Source organism: Musca domestica, unplaced genomic scaffold (assembly GCF_030504385.1).
Source record: "Musca domestica strain aabys unplaced genomic scaffold, Musca_domestica.polishedcontigs.V.1.1 1, whole genome shotgun sequence".
Lineage (NCBI taxonomy): Eukaryota > Metazoa > Arthropoda > Insecta > Diptera > Muscidae > Musca > Musca domestica.
In genome coordinates, this window is record NW_026712114.1 from 24678226 (window position 1) to 24701008 (window position 22783).

The 22783-nt window shown below is 34.2% G+C and overlaps 2 protein-coding genes across 5 annotated transcripts in view; both read left to right on the plus strand.

Annotated features, from left to right (window-relative positions):
• Window positions 1–1351, plus strand: part of LOC101900138 (cubilin) — a 225946-nt gene extending 224595 nt beyond the window's left edge. Inside the window, exons 8-10 of one of the 2 annotated variants that reach the window (XM_020035575.2) lie at window positions 190–621; window positions 693–897; window positions 966–1351. In XM_020035575.2, the coding sequence (XP_019891134.2) occupies window positions 190–621; window positions 693–897; window positions 966–1290 (962 nt within the window). In that variant the 3' untranslated portion in view covers window positions 1291–1351. The remainder of the gene's footprint in view (window positions 1–189; window positions 622–692; window positions 898–965) is intronic. The other variant, XM_059120932.1, reaches the window with a different exon arrangement.
• Window positions 1352–6205: 4854 nt separating this feature from the next.
• The window catches only part of LOC101900432 (NADP-dependent malic enzyme), a 47785-nt gene continuing 31207 nt past the window's right edge, over window positions 6206–22783 (plus strand). Inside the window, exons 1-2 of one of the 3 annotated variants that reach the window (XM_059120993.1) lie at window positions 6206–6327; window positions 6581–6656. In XM_059120993.1, coding sequence (XP_058976976.1) covers window positions 6640–6656 — 17 coding nt within the window. In that variant the 5' untranslated portion in view covers window positions 6206–6327; window positions 6581–6639. Of the gene's footprint in view, window positions 6328–6577; window positions 6657–22783 lie in introns of all 3 variants that reach the window. The other 2 variants (XM_059120991.1, XM_059120992.1) reach the window with 2 other exon arrangements.

Here is a 22783-nt window from a genome sequence, read left to right on the forward strand (position 1 = left end):
TAGATTCCAATCTCTTTCTGTGTATACAATGTATTTATAAATATATATTTTGACAATGAGATGTTGTCAAATGAATAATTTTGAAAAAAAAAGAACAGAAAACACATGATTGCATGACTTGACATTCTTAATATATCTTCTTAGTTCTATCCTGATTCGAACTAACTACCTTTTAAATTTTCCTTTCAGGAAACTTTCGGGAGATCTTCGAATCGCGCTACAACAAATCCGGTACATTCGACACAAATCATTTGTTCTCGGCCTCACGTTTGACAAACCTGAATATGGTGTCATCGGCATCCTTAATAAATACAGGACGTATCGAATGTATTTATGAATTTTATGCCAGCAATCCAAATGAACGGGTACAAATTAAGTTTTTGGACTTTAATATACCCACGGATAAAAACTCAACGGATTGTAAACCAAATGATTCGCTGCAGTTGTTGACGCAGGTGAAGGGGAAATATGAAGTTATGGATTGGTATTGTGGTGCGTTTCTACCCAAACATATTATGTCAACGGGACCAAAATTAACATTACAATTTATTGGAAGATATCCCAGTGGTCAAACGAAAATTGGATATTATGGATTTAAGGCGGAATATACATTCCTGACAAGTAAGCTGCCCTGCCCGTAAAAATAAAATTAATTGGAATATAATTTTTTATGTTTTTATTTCTATTTTTAGATTACGGCATCTCTACGGGCATTCAATTGGGAAATAACTGCAGTTTTGCATACAACAGCACGGACAAGAAAATGGGCTACTTTACATCGCCAAATTTTCCAGGACTCTATCCGAAAAATATCAACTGCGATTATTTCTTTCATGGTGAATTGGATGAAAAAGTAATAATTCGTTTCAGCTACTTTGATGTGGAGGGCGTCGGAAGGTTTGTTTCATAATAAAAAACATATATTCAAGTTTAATTAATTTTCAATCTCTCATTTCATTTAAAAGCAGTTGTGAATATCTCACCGCCAGTGATTATGTGGAATTCTCCAATTTCCTTAGTACCGATCGCAAGTTCCCGAAATATTGTGGCAAACGTGATAAATTCGAAATACGTTCAGATGATCGCTTCTTTCGTGTATCTTTCCATTCGAATGATCGTTTTGATCGCAGTGGTTTTCGTGCCTACTATGAATTCGAGGGCAAATCAACGCCAGCAGAAAATACTTCAGTACAAAGTTATGTTTTTAATCAGGGAACCAATTTTGAAAGGGATTATAAAGAACTTATTGCAATTTTATTTATAGTTGTGATAGTTTGTAGTTTAGTGTGAAAGAGGAAACTTGAAAATAGTTGTTCTGATTTTAATAAAACTGTTGTGGAATATTGAAAAAAAAAAAATAAATAAAAATTCATTGATGTTATTTTAAAAGGTAAGTGAGTACTATTCTAATAAAGAAGTCATTACAAACTTTATGATTGGGTTTTGCATGTTTTTCCAAAATAATAAATAATCTATTATTTTCTCATTCTATACTCATGTCTTATACAACTTATAAGGCTGGCATTTTAGTTGTCTCTAAAAGGCGTAAAAATTACAAAATATTGTAAATTTCGTGCCAGCCATACGCCCAAATCTAAGGAAGAACTACAAAAATTTTTTTCACAATAAAGGAACATCACAAAAATTATTATCGTATGATCACATGTCATTACCTTAGTAATTGTACCAGGAACTTAATCTTACAACTGGGTATAGATGAGAAAACATAAAACGCTTCTTTGGATGGCTTAAGGGTTGGCAGAAGAATACAGGTATATGATGTATCAACGCTTGAAACATTGATATGCCAAAATTTTTTAAAATGTTTTGTCAAAAATAAGTAAATTTTTATGTTTTCTTATACGGCGCAAATTAGAGGTTATTATGGTATGTGTCTGTCAACAGATTTTACAAATTTCAATTATTTTTCATTCAAGATTTTAAATTTCAAAATTTGTTTGACAGTTCATTTTCCCGGCAGCTGTGTCGATGCGACTAATTGTATTCTTCTAACATGGGATTAACAGTACGTTTACATATAAATGCGTTAACCCACTGGATTTGGATTAAAATTGTCATATCCATTACTTATACTTCAATAAATCCTCTTGAAGTAGGTTAACCCTGAAAAAAGTTCTAACGTAAACATAACATTAGGTGGCAATACATAAAACGCTTTTTTGACTGACTTAAGTCAACGGCTATGTATTCTCACCTTTAAGTCATTGGCTGGCTTCTTCGAAAAAAAACATGGTAGAAGAATACATTGATATGTCAAAAATTTTAAAATGTTTTTTCAAACTTAAGAAGATTTTTATATGGTTTCTTATACGACACCAATCGGAGGTTGTTATACATGCATTTTCAACAAATTTTAATATTTTTTCATTCAAATTTTTCAATTTCAAAATTGGTTTGGCAGTTCATTGTCCCAGAATACTATAGCCTATGACAGAAAATTGTCTGTGCAGGTCCACGTGTTGCTATAGCCCCCATATAACGGTGCCTCCCGATATTCGATACTTTCATGATTTTAGCGAAATTATTCACCGGAATTGTTTCAAATTTGGTATTTGAAGTTTGAAATAAATACTACAGCATATGACAGAAAATGGTCTGTGCAGGTCGTACAGCTTCGTACAGCTCCCAAATAACGGTACCCCCCGATATTCGGTATTTTGATGATTTTAGCTACATTATTTACCGATTATTTTTTGTTAAGTTTCGCATTTGAATATTGTAATGGCTTATAACAAAAGTTACCTATGCATGTCTATGTCATCGTATAGACCCTAATGTAACAGCTAAATTCGGTATTTTTAAGATTTTAACAGAATTTTTAACAGAGTTATTGTTTTTGAGAATTGTCAAATTCGTTCCAAATGGTGGAGGGTATTCAAAGTTCGGCTCGGCCGAACTTACAGCTTTTTTACTTGTAATTGTGTAGTTTTGTTTCATTTAATTTTTATCAGTAAATAATGTGATGTATTGTTGTTATAGAAAAATTATAATGAAGTGTTAGATTTTATTAAATGAGGTGCAAGTACAAGGTAAGTGATGGATATGGTCGGTTCGAGGGGTCTCTGTGTGGAAAATGAGAAAGTAGTGACCATGGTTTGGTGGGCAATAATTTGGTCATCAGTTGGGTGATTATTTTAAGAAGGCGACGATGCCTTTTTGTGTGTTAGTATGAGTTTATACATATGTTTTGATAGTTGTCCTAAAATTAATTGTAGCATGTCCGGAATAGGAGCTACTCCCAGAGAGGTGACATTTGTACAAATTCCCCAAACTTTTTCAGTTTTTTTTTCGGTGGACGAATACTCCTACTATATGTCTTGTGTAAACGTTAGGTAAATCAATTGCCAGAATGTTTTATCATCATAAATGTCACCCTGTGTTTACGACACTACACTCACTACATAGACAAATGAAAATATAGACCATAGACAAATGAAAATATAGACAACGAAAAGTTAGTTTGGTCTTTTTTCCAGGTGGCTCTCATCATGTTTTGCATAGTCAACATGCTCATTTACGCGTTCAAGCCACTCGACTTCGAAAACACATTTTATCGTTTTTCAAGAATTTCACTGGAATATTCCCATATTTTTCGATGTCATCACGTACTTTTTACATTTCTTTTATTATGAAATAATTTTCAACTGACAAATATCCTACAGTTTTTGTTATTTTTAACATTTTTGAATTGAGTGACTTCAAAATTCCCACTCAAACCCCTGAAACGATATCGACGACATCTGCTGATCCGATTTTTTTCGAAGATAAACGGTGAGAGCATTTCGTTGTCTATATTTTCATTTGTCTATGTATAGACAACGAAATGCTCTCACCGTTTATCTTCGAAAAAATCGGATCAGCAGATGTCGTCGATATCGTTTCAGGGGTTTGAGTGGGAATTTTGAAGTCACTCAATTCAAAAATGTTAAAAATAACAAAAACTGTAGGATATTTGTCAGTTGAAAATTATTTCATAATAAAAGAAATGTAAAAAGTACGTGATGACATCGAAAAATATGGGAATATTCCAGTGAAATTCTTGAAAAACGATAAAATGTGTTTTCGAAGTCGAGTGGCTTGAACGCGTAAATGAGCATGTTGACTATGCAAAACATGATGAGAGCCACCTGGAAAAAAAGACCAAACTAACTTTTCGTTGTCTATACTTTCATTTGTCTATGTCTATGCTCACTAATTAAGCAAATCCTCTCTCACACTCACATGCTCACAATTTCCTTTTCTTCATTGTTGTTTCTCATTCGTAAACAAAATAAAGTGCTGGCTATTTGGTACATCACGGCAACAACGAAAAGTTTGAAGTTTAAAAGAATCATTCACCGTCCAATTAAAAATATAATATCATGTAAGAATACGATTAAAATCTGTCTTATTTGATGCCTCATAAATTGTCAAATTTAAAATGTGTATTTCTCCCTTAAATATGAGCGTACAGCTGGAAAGAAATTTCGATTTCTTTCCCACCAAATATTTTGTTATTTTCACGTCTTTTATCCAGGAAGATTTATAGATTAACATACAAGTTTTGATCATCGTATAATATAGAAGGTTAGTCATAAGATTACATAATTTTCAAATTATTAATTTTTTTCAAATCTAATTCTCAAAGTAATAAATCCATAGTAAATACACAAATAAGAGATGGGAATTTGTTTTCTGGTCACTGAAATTTGACATAGTGAATTACAGAAATTGTAGAGATGGGTATGTATATTTGAAATGACTACCTTCTAAATTTTACCATGGGTTTAATTATGAATGTGGCTTGAACGCGTAAATCAGCATAGTTGTGTTCCAGTACTTTTTTAGTAGTAAAACTAGCAGAAGAGAGAACAGTTCGAAATGTCATTCTCATTTAGGTTTGCTCAAAAAATAAGGGAACGGAAATAATAATTTATAATAATAATTACAAATCTGACTCCTCATTCAGCCAGTCCTCTTCACTGCTGGAATCATCCAAAAGTGAATACATCAGTTGCTCCATATTTTCTCTTTTTGTTTTTTGCACGACAAATATTAGTTTTTCATTTAGTTTTCAAGTTGATCATTTTCTTTATTAAAATGTATCAATACATTTTTCAACCTTGTTAGCCCTGCCAATTAAATGTCAAATTTACAATATGCACATTTCTGCTCGGCCAAATTCATGTAGCAAAAACAAGCAGAATGTGCACCACTCAGCGCCATTTTTTTCTCTAGAGAGAGCTGCAAGTTTTGCTAGTTTTTGGAGTACGGGAACGCGTTGTAGCAGAATTAGTGCTAATTAGTACTAATTTGCAGGTTCTGGAACACAACTCATGTTGACTATGCAAAACATGATGAGAGCCACCTGGATAAAAAGACAAAACTAACTTTTCGTTGTCTATATCTTCATTTGTCTGTGTTCAAAGTATCATTTTGCGGCATTTACAACGAATGTGAAAATCGACACATCAAAGATGGGAATCCGTGAAATTTGACAATCTAAGTTACAGAAAATGCAGAGATGGGTATGCTTATTTGAAATTACTTTACCTTCTTAATTTTACCATATACATATAACTGTTTTTATGCGTCTATGAACGCCGAAAATATATATATATATATATATATATATATATATATATATATATTTTTTTTTTTTTTTTGAAAAATGACATGGTCGAGTACTTTAGAAAAGGGTTTTCATATTCGATTTGGGAAATGAGTCTACGTCTATTGTTTTGCCATGGGATCACTTAAATTTTATATATTATTATTATATATATATATATTTTTTTTTTTTTTTTGAAAAATGACATGGTCGAGTACTTTAGAAAAGGGTTTTCATATTCGATTTGGGAAATGAGTCTACGTCTATTGTTTTGCCATGGGATCACTTAAATTTTATTATCGAAAATAGTGAATATCATGTCTACTTTCGTATTCGAAATTATTCATTTGACAACCTTTCATTTTCCAAATGTTGTTTTTGAATGACTATACCTTTTTAATTGTGCCATGGTTCAGTGTAAAAGTAACAGTATTTTTAAATAAATATTCTCTCAGTTTGAAATTAAAGTTAAAAAAAAAATAAATCAAGTTTCATTGCTTTTTTCCACCACCTTTCGACGTGCTACCCTCATCACTGCCGCAAATCGCCCGTTTGCTGCCATTGTGTGCAAAACATTTCAGCTGGCCGTCAGCTCGTGTGCTAATGCCAGAAAAAACTTTTGATAGACGTCAGTCTATCACTGCTGTTCACCCTTCAGTTGAAAAGCTTCTTTCAACGAAAACGGTTGAGTTGGTTCCTGTGCGGAGTTCTTAGTGGTACGTTGTGGTGTGTTAATTATTTGGTGCAAAACCGCAAGTGTTTTGAAATTTATTGAAATTGTGAATAAATATAGCAAAAAAATCCTACTATAAAATGAAATCATAAATAAATCTTGTGTCAAAAAGTGTATTAATAAAAGGAAATAGAATACTAAAGCAAAAATAAGAAAAAATATTTTAAATTTGTTTTCCCTTCCCCGCGTTTTGGTAAAAATTGAAGAAATTGTTAACAAAGCTTTTATTTTAGCAGTAATAGCAACAATAAACGGCGAAACAACAACAACATAGCAACACATCAAACTTGGCAAAATGTTCTCACGTCCTCTGTAAGTAAAGCAAGCAAAAATAAGTTGTTCTATTTATTGTTGTTTTTGTTTAAAGAATAATAATAATTATATCGATATAATGACACATATGTATGTAGGAAAAAATTATGAATAACCTAATTCTCAATGACGAAGATGATGGTGGTGGAGGCTAGGAAGGAAGAGGACTTATGCAATAGCTAAATACATCTGTTCTCTTGCTCTTGGCATTGATGCTTACCAGTCGGTCGGTTTCGGTTAATGTTTGTTTGTGTTTCGTTTTTTGGTCTTCTTTCGTTTCTTTTTGCAAGGAGTAGCTATGGCGCGGACGCGTTGCTGGTTTTTTGGGGGTAGACAGACGATGTCTCCACCAGAGCACACCTTTCACTGTTGTCGTTGTTGTTGTATATATCTACCAGTGTGTGTATACCACAACTACCTATCTTAGTGTTTAGGTAGGTATATGGGAGGAAAAAGTGGTAGATGTTCTCACAACATTTATGCCTATTTCGATAGCATCACAACAATCAGGTGCAGACATCTGTATGAATTTAGAAGTGATGTTGGCGTATCGGATTTCATAATTATTTCGACAATGTTCGGTAATTGTAAAATGGTAAAATAAAATCTTACATATCCTAAAATCATTTTGATATTTTGAAATTGCCGTTAAAAATTCAAATGCTCATTAGCCTTAAAGGATAGTTTTATGCATAATTTTAGATATATGTAAAGTGACCTTTTCACAGTTAATAACCTTTCACACTTTTGTCTGTGCAGGTCCACGTCTTTGTATAGACCCCATATAACGGTACCCCCTGATATTTGGTATTTTGATGATTTTAGCGACAATATTCACCGGAATTGTTTCAAATTTGATATTTTAAGTTCGTAATGGATTGTATGTGCAGGTCCACGTCTTCGTATAGCCCCAATATAACGGTACCTCTTTATATTCGGTATTTTGATGATCTTAGCAACATTATTCACCAGTTTGTTTCGTTTCGCATTTGAATATTGTAATGGCTTATGGCAAAAGTTGCCTATTCAGGTACACGCCGTGGTATAGACTTTAATATATCGGCTACATTCGGCATTTTTAAGATTTTAACAGAACTTTTAACGGATTTTATATTTTTGAAAGTTGCCAAATTCCTTCCAAATCGTGTAGGGTATTCAAAGTTCGGCCCAGAACTTACAACTTTTTTACTTGTTATAGTATACTTTTAAGAGATCGCAATAAGTTTTAAAATTAAAAGATTCGCTATGAACTATATACAATAATTATGAATATAATAAGTTGTACTTTACTAGTAGGAGGTTCTTTTTAATTTGAAACATTTGTGGGAAACGCCTAAAAGTATGTTATAAAAATTCTAACGATAAAGTTGCGGAAGTCGCTCTACATATGACCTTAACAGTAAGTGTAGACAGAACTTTAATAAGTTTTGTGGGAGACATTGAATGTATTTAATGAGAAATTTCCGAATTTGTCGGTAAGAAGAGGGAGGAAGGATCTAATTCATGTCCACATTCTTCAAAACACTAAATATTTGGTTTAATCATTTTATAGTCCAAAATAAGTTTAACACGTGCAAAGTTTGTCGTAAAAAACGAAGTCTTGCAGTTAAAAAATAATTAGATGTCCGGCAAAAGGGAGCGATTCGAGAGAGAAATGTTGATAGATCTTTTGTTGATAATTAACAGACTTGCCGGAGAAATTTCTGCAAATAAGTTGTGTAATATAACTTTCTCACAGAAAATGGCGGATACTGAAAGCATTCTATTCTCACGTACAAATACTGCAACGAATATTTCGAAAAGTTACAAACGGAATGACAAGCCTTATATGGCATAAAAAGATAATAAATACTCTTAAAAACAATGATTTATTATCAGGGTGACCTTTATCTATCTTGACATGAGGTCTTTGAAAAAATTCTTCAAAAAATCTACGAAATTTTCAGAAATTCCTTGAAATTATTTTAAAATAGCCTTGCGTTTTAGATAGGAACTTATACAAAATTTCACGATTTTGTTCAGGTTTTGTGCAATAGACATTTAAAAATTCTCAATTTTGGCTTTGTTTTTTATCTACATAGAAAATCTATTTAAAGGTGTTCTTAAAAAATCGAGGACTTATATATATCCGCCAAGTAAGCTTGTGAAAATCATAAAATAATTTAACGTTTTACAACTTTCAAAAATGCATCCCATTTTTACACTTCGTCTGACGTAGGTACAAATATTTGGATGCACGAATTTTGAAGAAAATCTATTTTGAGCGTTTTGATCGTTTTAAACTTTTTGTGAGGGAGGTATTTGTTTCGATTTTCTTGCCTGATTTCAGTTTGAAAAAAGTACTACGATATGCAAAGTTTGGATAAGTTGTGGGAAAAATATCCCAATTTCACAATTTTCGGAGGTTGTTGCTCAAAATATTGACCTATTGTGGGAGAAGATGGTAGAAGAAGGAGTGAAGCAATGTTTTCCAATTTCGTACCGTACCTATGGCTGGTATAAATATTAATGTGCGCAAGGTGTTACCTATATCCAGTAGAGCCTTCGCTTTTATATGAGAGTAGTAGCAAAAGGTGTGAACCGTGTTTGTCCATATTTTAACTTATTACTCGACGTGCAAAGTTTGGATCAAATCAGATACTCCCCTCGAGATTTATCGCCCAACTCAAAAATTTTCTGAAACTGATATCGTCCAAAGAGACAAAGGGCCAAAACCCGTTCTTCGTTTGACATAGAGTCCCCTGTAGATAGAGAGAGTTTAAATCCTTTAGGAACTTTAACCCCAACATTGCAACTAATTTGGTTGAAAACCCATTCGCAAAATTGGAAACCCATTCGCAACGAAATATAAACTAAGTGGTTCACTTTTATTGATTTTACATTCGAAGATTGAGAAACAATGTTGTCTTGTTTGTTCGGGATACCATATTATTTTGTTGTTGGAAAATGGTCAGGCTTAATTCCTTTATTGTTGTTTTTATAAAAACAACTTTTGTTTATTAGTGGAGAACGATGGTAAACACCCCTGGTAAACATAACCATCGTTCTCTACTAATAAAAAAACGTTGTTTTTATAAAAACAAGTAAAAAAACATTAAGTTCTGCCGGGACGAACTTTTAATGTCCTCCATCTTAGGGTAAAGGAAACATTAGAACATATTCGTGGGAAAATGTGGCAAAACTTATCAAAATATCGAATATCGGGAGGTATCCCTATATGGGGCTATACAAAAAAGTGAAGCTATATATACAATGTTTCGCCAACGGAGCTAGAACCCATTAGGACACACAAATACCCATTTTTAGACAAATCCGCGAAGAAATGTGGCAAAAATCATCAAAATACCGAATATCTGGAGGTACCGTTATATGGGAGCTATACCAAAACGTGGACCTATACATACAATATTTCGCCACCGCAGGCAGAACCCATTATAACCGACAAATACCAATTTTTATTTATTCAAAATACCGAATATTGGGAGGTACCGTTATATGGGAGCTATACCAAAGCGTGGGCCCTTACATGCAATATTTCGCCACACGAACTAGGACCCATTATGACTTTCAAATACCAATTTTCAGACAAATCCGTGAAAAAATGTGGCAAAAATAATCAAAATACCGAATATCGGGAGGTACCGTTACATGGGACTATATCAAAACATGGATCGATATATCTCATTTTCAATACCAACCATTCTAGACTCAATACAAATAGTTCTGCTAAATTTTGACGCTCTACGTCAAATAATGTGGGCTGTATCGTGATTTGAACAGACAGACGGACATCGTTAAATCGACTAAGAATTTTATGCTAATTATGAATATATATACTTTATGGGGTCTACAACGAATATTTATGGATGTTACAAACGGAATGACAAAGTTAATATACCCTCCTTTGCAAGGTGGAGGGTATAACAGCAATAAAGGGATTAAGCCTGACCAGTTTGCAACAAAAAAATTGAGAAAGTAGATGTTCTCTCTGAGCCAAAGCTATAGCATATCAAAATTCAAAGTCAAAATTGTAAAGTTAAAACTTGTTTATATTTTTTTTCAAGTCTAGGGGAGAGGAAAGTCTTATGTAAAAGGATTTTTATTTACAATTTCAGAATGACGTTTTGAAATGAAAAACTCAATCGGTAAGAGTTTGCTGGAAGTTACAATTTCTGGTCTCTTACAATTTCTGGTAATACCAAATTTGGAATCACTATGCCTTGACAATGTATTGTAAATTTACAATATTTCTCTAAATTATAACTGACGACTTTTAAATATGAACCGAAAAAACTGGCACCATACACAAAGATAATTATTCAACAAACTCAATGCCAAAATCTTATTAAGAACAGTATTTTACTTTATTTGGAGCATACATTTTTATTCCTTTTGCATATTTTCAATACATAGTAAACAAAATTTTGCCAAATTTCATAGCATTTTTCTTTTCGTCTTTTTTATGACAAATATTTTTTTCACTAAACAATGCAAGGTCATAATGGGCGTTTATATGTGTCACTGTGCCAATTGCCAAAAATGCAAAGTCTAACAGAATAAAAACAAGAAAACAACATGAAGAATATATATTTCTTCATATGTATTTGTTTACATAACAATTTAATTTATATTTAATAATCGAAATTTCCTGTTACGTTGATAACCATTGGCAATGACATACTCGTATATCACGCATAATTTATGATCTAACAGCCAATACATAGATTCCTTCTTTTATCGACCTTCAATAAACAGCAGGTTTTTTTGTTCGTTGCTTTCATAACGCCTTCGATTTCTCTTTGTTGTCCACATAATAATGTTGCCTTATGCCTCATTAAATTTACAGTGGTATAAGAATTCTAATTGCACTACAGAATAATAAAATAGTGTGTGCGGGACCTAAAAGCCACAGCGTAATTAGATTAATTTTGCTTATGTCATTCGTTCTACAAGAATATGGAAGGTGTGGGAGAGAGAAAAAAAGTTTTAAGAGTTGTTAAATATTTTCTAATATATCTGCATGCAGCAAGCTGTGCGAACATCCTGCAAATTGCTGTTTCTCCAAATCAAGTAGCTTATAAATATTTGAAGTGGATCGAAACTTTGATTGATATTATCCAATTTTTTTACCCCAACTTTCAGTTTGTAGAGGGAATGGATGGATATGAAAACGCAATCGTATTCAATACTCCTCCCTCAAAATCTCCACATATCTAGCACATATAAACTTCTGTCGCAAATCTGACTGATTGTAAAGGACTGAAGAAGTTACATGTGAGGCAACAAGAAACTGGAAATGACACAGGCAGTAAAACAAAGATCAAAGTCGACGGGCCTAACTATTTCATATCTTACACCACTCTGGTTTAAAAATGAAATAATGCTTTATGGACAAACGGAATTTCCCCAAAAGTATAGGAAATTTTTAAAGCCCATAAGGTCCATATGTTCGGAAAGTACTCCCCGAGTCATTTCATATGAACGACGCAACGATCCCTCTTAATTCTAAATTCTAAATCATATATTCAAGTCTTAAAATGATGATACCTTATAACTTCGTCCCGTTTATTCCCTCTTTATACCTCTGTATCTTTATTAACCGTTTGTAAACTGGAGAAAAATTCGAATGGTTTTTGTCCAAGCGTGTAAAATTTATCTTCACGAGCATTATATCGGCACATTATCAGGTAACACCCGCACAAGTTTTCAAAATTTGGATATAGCTCCCATATATATATATTTATTCTGTATCAGCTTTATTGTGTACCAAATGGTAAATATCAGCCCAAATTGACAGAATTTTGGCATTTCTGACTAAATTCATCCTAGAAACAAATACTTCAAATTTGGTGAAAATCGGCTCAGGTATGTGTGGCTCCCATACACGGGGTGAGATAAAAAACTGCAACAAAGTGAAGCGTCATAATTTTTACATTTTTTTTTAATTTATGAATGAAAGCAAAAAATGTCGGAAATAGCATCAAATTATAGAACAAGTTTAGATTTGTTCCAATAGGTCACCTTTGGCACGAATTATGGTCTTTAAAGGTCAACGAAACCATCACACGCTGCCCGAATGTTGCTCTGCGGTATTTTGCCCCATTCCCGGCGAAGCGCTTACTTGAGGTGATCGACACTTTGGTAATTTTTAGTGCCAACCTTGCTTTCCAAAATACTCCAGACACAATAGTCCAACGGATTGGTATCCGGAGATTATGGTGGCCATTGTGCGCTGGAAATGAAGCGAGGAACCTCATTTTGTAACCATTCTTGGGTGGCGCGTGCTGAGTGCGATGGTGCTGAGTCCTGTTGGAATTTCCAAGGTCTGCGGCCAAAATGTTTGCATGCCCAAGACTTTAATACACCCGACAGAATATTTTCGCGATAATATTCGGCATTTATTCTGATGCCACGGTCGATTAATACGAGCGACCATCGGCTATTATGGCGACGCACACCATAACCATGGCCGGCGCTTGAGTCCTGGTGGCCACCGAAGGTGCACATTTCTCGCTGACTTCTTTGGCAAGTAAACACTATCCATTGGTTTGTTTACAAACCGCTGGACAATGAATGTTTTCTCATTGGAGAAAACCAAATTCGGCAGTTCACCACTTTCGGCCAAGCGAAGCAACTCTTCAGCTCTTTTGAGTCTATTTTATTTTAGTTGCGGTGTAAGTTCTTGCTCTTTTTGGAAATTCAATAGCTCATTTTTCAATATTTGCCGATGGAATATTGCGATATGTTCGACTCACGAGCCATTTTCGGCCACTGCGACGCGGGTTTCAATCAAGTCGCTTCTTTACTTTTGAACTATTTCTGCTGATGTTGCTGTTTTCTTTCGTCCACTTCCATGACGTAGGGCTACCCTACCAGTACCACGGTAACGAGCGATAGTACGAGAGACAAAAGATTTATTCACATTTAAATGCTGGAGTGCTCTAACCATAGCCACTTGTGGTTTTCCAGCCAAATATAAAAAAATCACACTATTACGTTTGAATTCCATCACGAATAACTTTTTTTTCTGGAAAATTCTCACCAAAATGCTTTTGTACGCTTGTAAGCAATATAATGAGCTGTCGCTGGAATTATGTTAACAGCTGTCGAACGAGTGGCTTTGAAATGACAGCAGTCTTAAATTGGTTGCAGTTTTTTCATCTCACCCTGTATAGATATAAATGTTTCATTCGACTCGGCAATTCCATAATAATGATGTTCGGTACAAGAATCAGATAAAGCCTGGAAATGTCTTTTACAAATTTGGTAAAGTTCGGTTGAGGTTAAGATATAATTCCTGTGTATTTGACTCTAATTTGTTGTGGGCATATGCCACTTTTGTCCAATTAGGTTGGACAAAAAAGTGTGCAAAGTTTGGTTCGATTCGATTCAGTTAAAGCTTCCATGTATATGTTTTCTCTGATTCTATATTTAAGCCTTTTCAATGTCATAATTCGCACTATATAGCAATGGTATTTACGTACGATAAGTACTTAAAAGTGCTTCCGCGAAATTTGATTCAGATTAAGATGCAACTCATATAAGTCAGTTCCAGCCGATTTCAAATTAAACCCGTTCTAAAGACGTAATACGCATTCAATGATGGTCATAATTGGTATGATTTACTTAATCTCATTTCCGAATATAAACGAATATTTTTATGGGTATCTTCACTAAATATTCACTGTGATGTCGGTGGTACCATATAGTCGACTCGCCTGACTTTTTTACGAATAGCCTTTTTGCAGGCAAATATGACGAAATCTAATCCTGTTTTGATTATCAGCTCAAAATATATTACAATTGTCGTTCAATCTGATAACTCTTTATATTACCTCTTCTTAAAAACTACATAAATACATTTCAAGTATGTAAGTGTGTATTTTCTGAATTCGGTATAAAATACGTAACATAGCTATCCGGCAAACTCGCTTGTCCACTGATGGCCACATGACAGTGTTGCATAAAATTGCTTTGCTCTCTCAATTCATTTGCCATTTGTTGCTATTTTCTTGGGCTTTACTGCGCTGCGTGGAAATGTGTCGGGAACTCACATCACGTGTGTATATACAGGTTTTCAAGCTGACCTACTATGTATCTATGTACAGTACATAACTGTTACGTTCGTACAAACATTGTGATGGGGCACTTGTATATTGTTCGATTAAACTCATTACAAGTTGTTGAACGAACAGCTGTTTTCCGTAGAACTAGGAATACAGGTGCCAGCCTGCTGCAGCCTAGCCACAGTGTCTGGTCATTGTGTAGGCCATTAACAGTTTTCTGTAGAGAATTTCAGTTTTCTTTTTAGTTTTTTTTTTTTTTTTTTTTCTAAAAGCGGCGACACGTTTTACTCGGTAAATGAAGCAAAAAAAAAAAAACATCACGCGAATCCACTTGACGGGGGTGGTAAACTTTCGTTTTCTGCTATCACTTTCTAGCTGTTGTCTACCTTTTTTTTTCAAATCAATCAATTGCGTTTTTTCATTCTTTTTCGTTTTTCAACTGACAATTCTCTTTCAATTGTCTGTTGTACGTGGTCAGTCCGATTGAATTTTGGGTGAATAGAGAATTTCGATTTTGGCTGCCTTCCCATTTTACTAAATATGTAATTACATAAGAAGTGTTAGACGAATGTGTCGTGCGCATTGTTGTTTGTGGCAGAGAATTTTTTTGTTGTGTATTATGACAAACCATAATTACGACATGCCAAGAAAGACAATGACATTTGTGTTCTTCGGAGAGAGAATTGGGTAAAGGATAATAATGTTGTGTCGGTTTTTTTCCTAATTTGAATCCTTAGCTTTATGTATGGTTTTGTATATTGTGGGTCGAACAATTTTCTTTGACCCTTTCATGACCTTTATTTGGGAGTATGTTGGGAAAGTGGTAAACAAAAAATATGAGAAAAAATGAGGTCTTCAAAATTTTATTTCATAAACTGCTATAGTGGATTTGTTACCAGCATAGATGGTATACCCATTATGAAGTTCAAACTACGAACTTAAAAAATATTTAAAAAATGTTTAAAAAAAATTAAAACACCAAACATCGGGAAACCTCTTTAAATGAAGAGTTATACGAAAATATAGAACTGATATTTAAAACAGTTCCGTTGAAAAATGTGGCTTAATGGTCAAATACCGAATATCGAAGGGTAACATTACAAGGGGGAAATGGGAGATACCATGTTTTCTGCTTATTAACCAATTGTTCAACTGGCGGTTGTAAACCAATTCGATTAAAAATAGGACCGATCCCAGAAAATGCCCTAGATTTGGCGGCATCCTTATAAGGTGACCATTGCTAAACGTATTAGACTAAAGTCGGATTCGAAATACAAAACCCAAAGGAGTCACATCCTAATAGTTCTGTAATATTAAAAAAATCTGAAAATAGAAAAACTGAATTGGCCCCTTCCTCCGGTTTATTTTATATGGAACGGGTAATTTTAATGTGAATGCCCATTGTCTGCAGCCAAAATGTTTGCGTGCCCATGGCTTTGATTCACCCCCCAGAATATTTTCGCGATAATATTCGACATTTATTCTGATGGCACGGTTGATTAATACGAGCGGAGAGCGACCATCGACTGTTATGGTGGCCCACACCATCACCATGGCCGGCGCTTGAGTTCTGGTGACCAACCGAAGGTGCACATTTTCAGCTGACCTGTTTGGCAAGTGAACACGATCATTTTCTTTGTTTCAACAAACAAATGTTTTCTCATCGGAGAAAACCAAATTCGGCAGTTCAACACTTTCGGCCACTTTAGCTCTTTTGAGTCTATTTTCTTTCTGTTGCGGTGTAAGTTCTTGCATTTTTTGGAATTTCAATGGTATTACCCCGAGCTCATTTTTCAAATGTATTGCGATATGTTCAGCTCACGAGCCATTTTTCGGCCACTGCGACTCGGGTTTCGATCAAGCCGCTTCTTTACTCTTCGAATCATTTCTGCTGATGTTGCTGTTTTCTTCCGTCCACTTCCTTGACGTCGGGCTACGCTACCAGTATCACGGTAACGAGCGATGGTACGAGACACAAAACATTTATTCAAATTTAAATGCTGGAGTGCTCTAATGGAAGCCACTTGTGGTTTTCCAGCCAAATATAAAGAAATCAGACTATCACGCTTGAATTCCATAACGAATAACTTTTTTCTGGCAAATTCTCACCAAAATGCTTTTGTACGTTTGTAAACAATATAATGATCTGTCACTGGGATAATTTTAACAGCTGTCGGACGAGTGGCTTGGGAATGACAGCCGTCTATCCTCCAACTAGAGGGTATTAAAAGTTTGACCCGGCCTAAATTAGCTGCTTTTTTCCTGGTTTTAGTTTTTCCTTCAGGAGCGTAAACAAAGAAATCGTTCGGTCTGGCAACGTGTGAACATGCCAGGTCAGCTGACAATGCACCGATTTTAAATCTCATTGAAATCGGCCGAAAATATATATGGGAGCTATATCCAAATCTGTACTGAGAAATGTCCAAAAAACAACTTACCTGGTGCTCAGCACCGATAATGATTACAATGCAAATTTTCAGCTCTAATATTATTTATCCACAAGAACTCAGATTATAGTACTGTGAAATTTCAAAATTCTTGTTCCAGAAATATTTAATTTATCCACAGAATAAGACTTTTCAATTATCAAAATATTATTTTATCTGTTAACATAAGGCATCAGATAGTTATCTACCTAATACAAAATTTCCTGATTGTAGATCTAAAAGTAACGACTTAATACAAAACTCGGTGATTTAAGTACTTTTAAGTAACGTTTTAACAACCTATTTTCAAAAAAAAAAAAAACAATTTAAAAAAATATTAAGTTTGGCCGGGCCGAATATATACCCATTATGGCCTACAAATTACTAATTTTTAGACAAATCCGTAGGAAAATATGGTGGAAATCATCAAAACACTGAATATCCGTAGGCACCATTATGTGGGGGCTATACGAATATATATACTTAATGGGGTCTACGACGAATGACAAAGTTAATATACCCTCCTTTTCAAGGTGGAGGGTATACAACATTTTCTGATGTCTTGTATTAATAGAGACCATAATGCGAAATTCCAATATTCTAGTTCTGAAAATATAGAACTTAACCTCAAAACAAGATTTTTAGTACGAATTGCCAAACATGCGCCCTTATCTAATTTCTTGTGCCAAAAGAAAACTATTTGCGAAATTAACCGATTTTAGTTCTAAATGTATAATATTTAGTAATTTTTTAGTATAAAATCCAACTTATCTGATGCCTTGATAATAACCCACATGCTAAATTTCAAGATTCCAGCAATGGCCGTGGATGAGTCACTCATCTTTTACAATTTTATATACGAGTATATAGAAGATTTACCTATTTATTTCCTCGCCAATATAATCATGGGAATTCCATGAAATTTGATAGTTTTCCATGATAGCCAGACACTTTGGAACGATTTTATGTTCAAAATATATAATAAATCATAGGTCGAAATTGCCACTATATGGGGGCGAGACTGAAATTTTGGCCATGTGCCAAAAACTGACAGAAATATTTATTTGTACACCCACCCTATTTTAATTTGTTTTTCGCTTTCTTCTAATTTATTTTGTTTTTTCTTAATCCGACTGCATTATACGATAGATACATATATTTTTATTTTCACTTTTTTTATCTCGAGACAAAGACAATCCAATAATTATTGTGGTCTTCGCCTTCTTGGTGTTTTGGCTGTCAAGTTCGCGTATTTTTAGTCGTCAAGGCATTGACAAATATTTCATATAATATATTTAGAAAACAAGTGAAAAAAAAAAATAGCAACACAAGAATAAAAAATTTTTATGTCACATAAATACAAAATACAATGAAATTCTATAAGAAAATAGATTAATTTATTGTAAACTTGTTTTTTTGCAAACACCTGTCTTTTATTTACATTTGAAATATTTACTATTATTAATTACTCTTTAATAATATATTTTTCTCAGCTGGAACAAAGTGTATTATTCGCTTCAGAATTCTTCCGAAGTAAATTTATTTTATGTAGAAGAAACACACAATAATAAAGAAAATATATTATATATCAATAATTAGTTGTATATTTATAAAAATATACATAATATTATTTTTATCTTTTTTTTTTTGTATTAATTATTTATTGAAACGACTCAAAACATTGAGATAACACATTATTAGCTAACAAACCGATAACAAAGAATGTCAACAGCGAATTATTGTTTTCAGATAAATTATTTCAAAACAATGCACGTCGCACGCAGTTGTCAGTTGTTGACAAATACAATTGGTTTGGTAAATATTTTCTCAATCAGGCCTAACCTAATTTAAATTGAGCTATAATCTAAAAATAAATCACTGTGAATTGTAGAGTTAAATATGGGGAATTTTATTTTTATTATACCTCCACCTTGGAAATATTCATCGTAGAACCTATAAAGTATATTTATTCATAAACGGCATAAAATTCTGAGCCGATTAAACGATGTCCGTCTGTCTGTTGTAATCACGATACAGACCACATTACTTGACGTAGAGCGTCAAAATTTAGCAGAATAATTTGTATTGTGCCTAGGATAGTTGGTATTGAAAATGAGATATATTGGTCCACGTTTTGGCATAGCCCCCATATAACGGTACCTCTCTATATTCGGTATTTGTTTGATTTTTGCCAAATTTTTTCACGGATTTGTCTAAAAATTGGTATTTGTTGATCATAATGGGTTCCACATCGTGTGGCGAAACATTGTATGTATAGGTTTACGTTTTGGTATAGCCACCGTACAAGGGTAGCTCCCGATATTCGGTATTTTGATGATTTTTGCCACATTTTTTTACGGATTTGTCTAAAAATTGGAATTTGTTGGCTATGATGGGTTCTAGCCCCGGTGCCGAAACTTTGTGTGTATAGGTTCACGTTTTTGTATAGACCTATACAACAGTACCTCCCGCTATTCGGTATTTTAATGATTTTTCCCACGGATTTGTCTAAGAATTGCTATTAGTGGGTCATAATGGGTTCTAGCTTGTATGGGGAAACATTGTATGTATAGGTTCACTTTTCGGTATAGCCTCCCGATATTCGGTGTTTTGATAAAAGTTGGTATTTTTAGTTAATAATGGGTTCTAGCCCGGTGGCAGAACATTGGATATTTAATTCCAGGTTTTCCTACAGAACACATATAACTATACCCACCGATATCCGGTATTTTGATAATCCTAGTCACATTTACCCACGTTATTGTTTCAAATTTGGTATTTAAGAAGGCTCAAATGAGTTGCTTCGCTTGGCCGAAAGTGTTGAACTGCCGAATTTCGGTTTCTCCGATGAGAAAACATTCGTTGTCCAGCAGTTGGTAAACACACAAAATGATCGTGTTTACATGCCAAAGAGGTCAGCTAAAAAAGTACACCTTCGGTTGGCCACCAGAACTCAAGCGTCGGTCATGATGTGGGCCGCCATAACAGCCGATGGTCTCTTCCCGCTCATATTAATCGACCGTGGCATCAGAATAAATGCCAAATATTACCGCGAAAATATTCTGGAGGGTGTATTAAAGACTTCGGCACGCAAACAGTTTGGCCGCAGACCTTGGACATTCCAACAGGACTCAGCACCATTGCACTCAGCACGCGCCAAAATGAGGTTCCTCGCCTCATTTCCAGCGAACATTAGCCACCAAGATCTCCGGATACCAATCCGTTGGACTATTGTGTCGCAAGAATTTTGGAAACCAAGGTTGGCACTACAAAATACCAAAGTGTCGATTGCCTCAAGCAAGGCCTCGCCGGGAATGGGCCAAAATACCGCAGAGCAATATTCGGGCAGCAAGTGAACCTGAAACTGGATTAATGATATATATGTGAGCTTAGCCCATCTCGATAAAATTTCGCAAAGATATTTTCGAGATCTATAAGATATCTGGCAGAAATATCATTGTTGTCAAATGCCTCTTACGAATGTGAGGGACTTAAAGACCAAATCGGGTGAAACATATAAATGGGAACTATAGCTATATCTGAACCGATTTTCACCATATTTGATATACTTACTTCTAGACTGAATTCGGTCAGATGTACCATAATCTTTTGAACTGATATTGGCCAATTTGGCAGAGGTGTTTCTGAGCTGTATCTGTTACCAATCATCAGTCTTGTGGGTGCATATTACGAATGTGGGGGACTTAAACACCAAATCGGATGAAATCTATACATGGGAACTATAGCTATATCAGAACCGATTTTTTGCGAATTCGACTTCTAAGCTGAATTCGGCCGTATGTACAAAAATTAAGTACTTTTGGACTGATATTGGCCATTTGGTGCACAATTATCCCAAGATCAGTTGAAGATATATATGGGAGCTATATCCCAATCTGAACCGATCTTGATCAAAATTTGCAAAGGTATTTCCGAGCTGTATCTGAAATATGATACAATACATGATTCTTGTGGGGTGCAATTACGAATATGGGGACTATGGGAGCTATAGCTATATCTGAACCGATTTTCTGCGAATTCAATGTACTTGCTTCTAGACTGAATTCGGTCGGATGTATCAAAATTCAGGATTTTTGGATTGATATTTTTCATTTGGTGCACAATTATTTCACAATTATTTATTCCTATAATATCTACGAAAATTCAAAAAAATTAGTTTATTATGTCTCCGTTATCTAAATGGAACTCGTCGAGATGTCCGTCAAGATAAATTTAAATTTAATTAGCAAAGACACAAACCAAGGTGATTTTTTCTCCGGTTCACAAAGGGTTAATAAAGAGAGAGAGAGAGAGAAAGAGAGAGAGAGGAAAAGATAGAGAGAGGGAATAGTAAACCAGAGAAAATTAAAGGTAAACTATATTATATTAGTTTTCATCAAATTTCATAATTTTCCCTACAAATTTCAAATTTAAAATCAAATCGCTAAATAAAAACCTAATTAAAATTTACGTTGAAAAACTTTGAAACCCTTAACTCTACATTTAAACCGAGAATAAAATATTTAAAATTGAAGCGGAGTTGTGGCTGGGACAAATGAAAGATCTCGAGGAGTACTTTCCGAATCTGTGGATCTTATAGTCAAAAAGAATTTCAGACTTAGGAATTTTTTGCATTTTCTTAAGAATTATCGCTCAATTTTAGGGAAATTGCAGATAGAAGCATCCACAGAACAGAAACTAAAAATGAAGCGGTGTCAAGGCTGGGCACAAATGAAAGGTCTCGAGGAGTACTTTCCGAATCTGTGGACCTTATAGTCAAAAAGAATTTCAGACTTAGGAATTTTTTGCATTTTCTGAAGAATAATCGCTCAATTTTATGAAAATTGCAGATAGAAGCATCCACAGAACAGAAACTAAAAATGAAGCGGTGTCGAGGCTGGGCACAAATGAAAGGTCTCGAGGAGTACTTTCCGAATCTGTGGACCTTATAGTCAAAAAGAATTTCAGACTTAGGAGTTTTTTGCATTTTCTGAAGAATTATCGCTCAATTTTATGGAAATTGCAGATAAAAGCGTCCACAGAACAGAAACTAAAAATGAAGCGGTGTCGAGGCTGGGCACAAATGAAAGATCTGGAGGAGTACTTTCCGAATCTGTGGACCTTATAGTCAAAAAGAATTTCAGACTTAGGAATTTTTTGCATTTTCTGAAGAATTATCGCTCAATTTTAGGGAAATTGCAGATAGAAGCATCCACAGAACAGAAACTAAAAATGAAGCGGTGTCGAGTCTGGGCACAAATGAAAGGTCTCGAGGAGTACTTTCCGAATCTGTGGACCTTATAGTCAAAAAGAATTTCAGACTTAGGAATTTTTTGCATTTTCTGAAGAATTATCGCTCAATTTTATGGAAATTGCAGATAGAAGCATCCACAGAACAGAAACTAAAAATGAAAAATGATAATTTTCCCTACAAATTTCAAATTTAAAATCAAATCGCTAAATAAAAACCTAATTAAAATTTACGTTGAAAAACTTTGAAACCCTTAACTCTACATTTAAACCGAGAATAAAATATTTAAAATTGAAGCGGAGTTGTGGCTGGGACAAATGAAAGATCTCGAGGAGTACTTTCCGAATCTGTGGATCTTATAGTCAAAAAGAATTTCAGACTTAG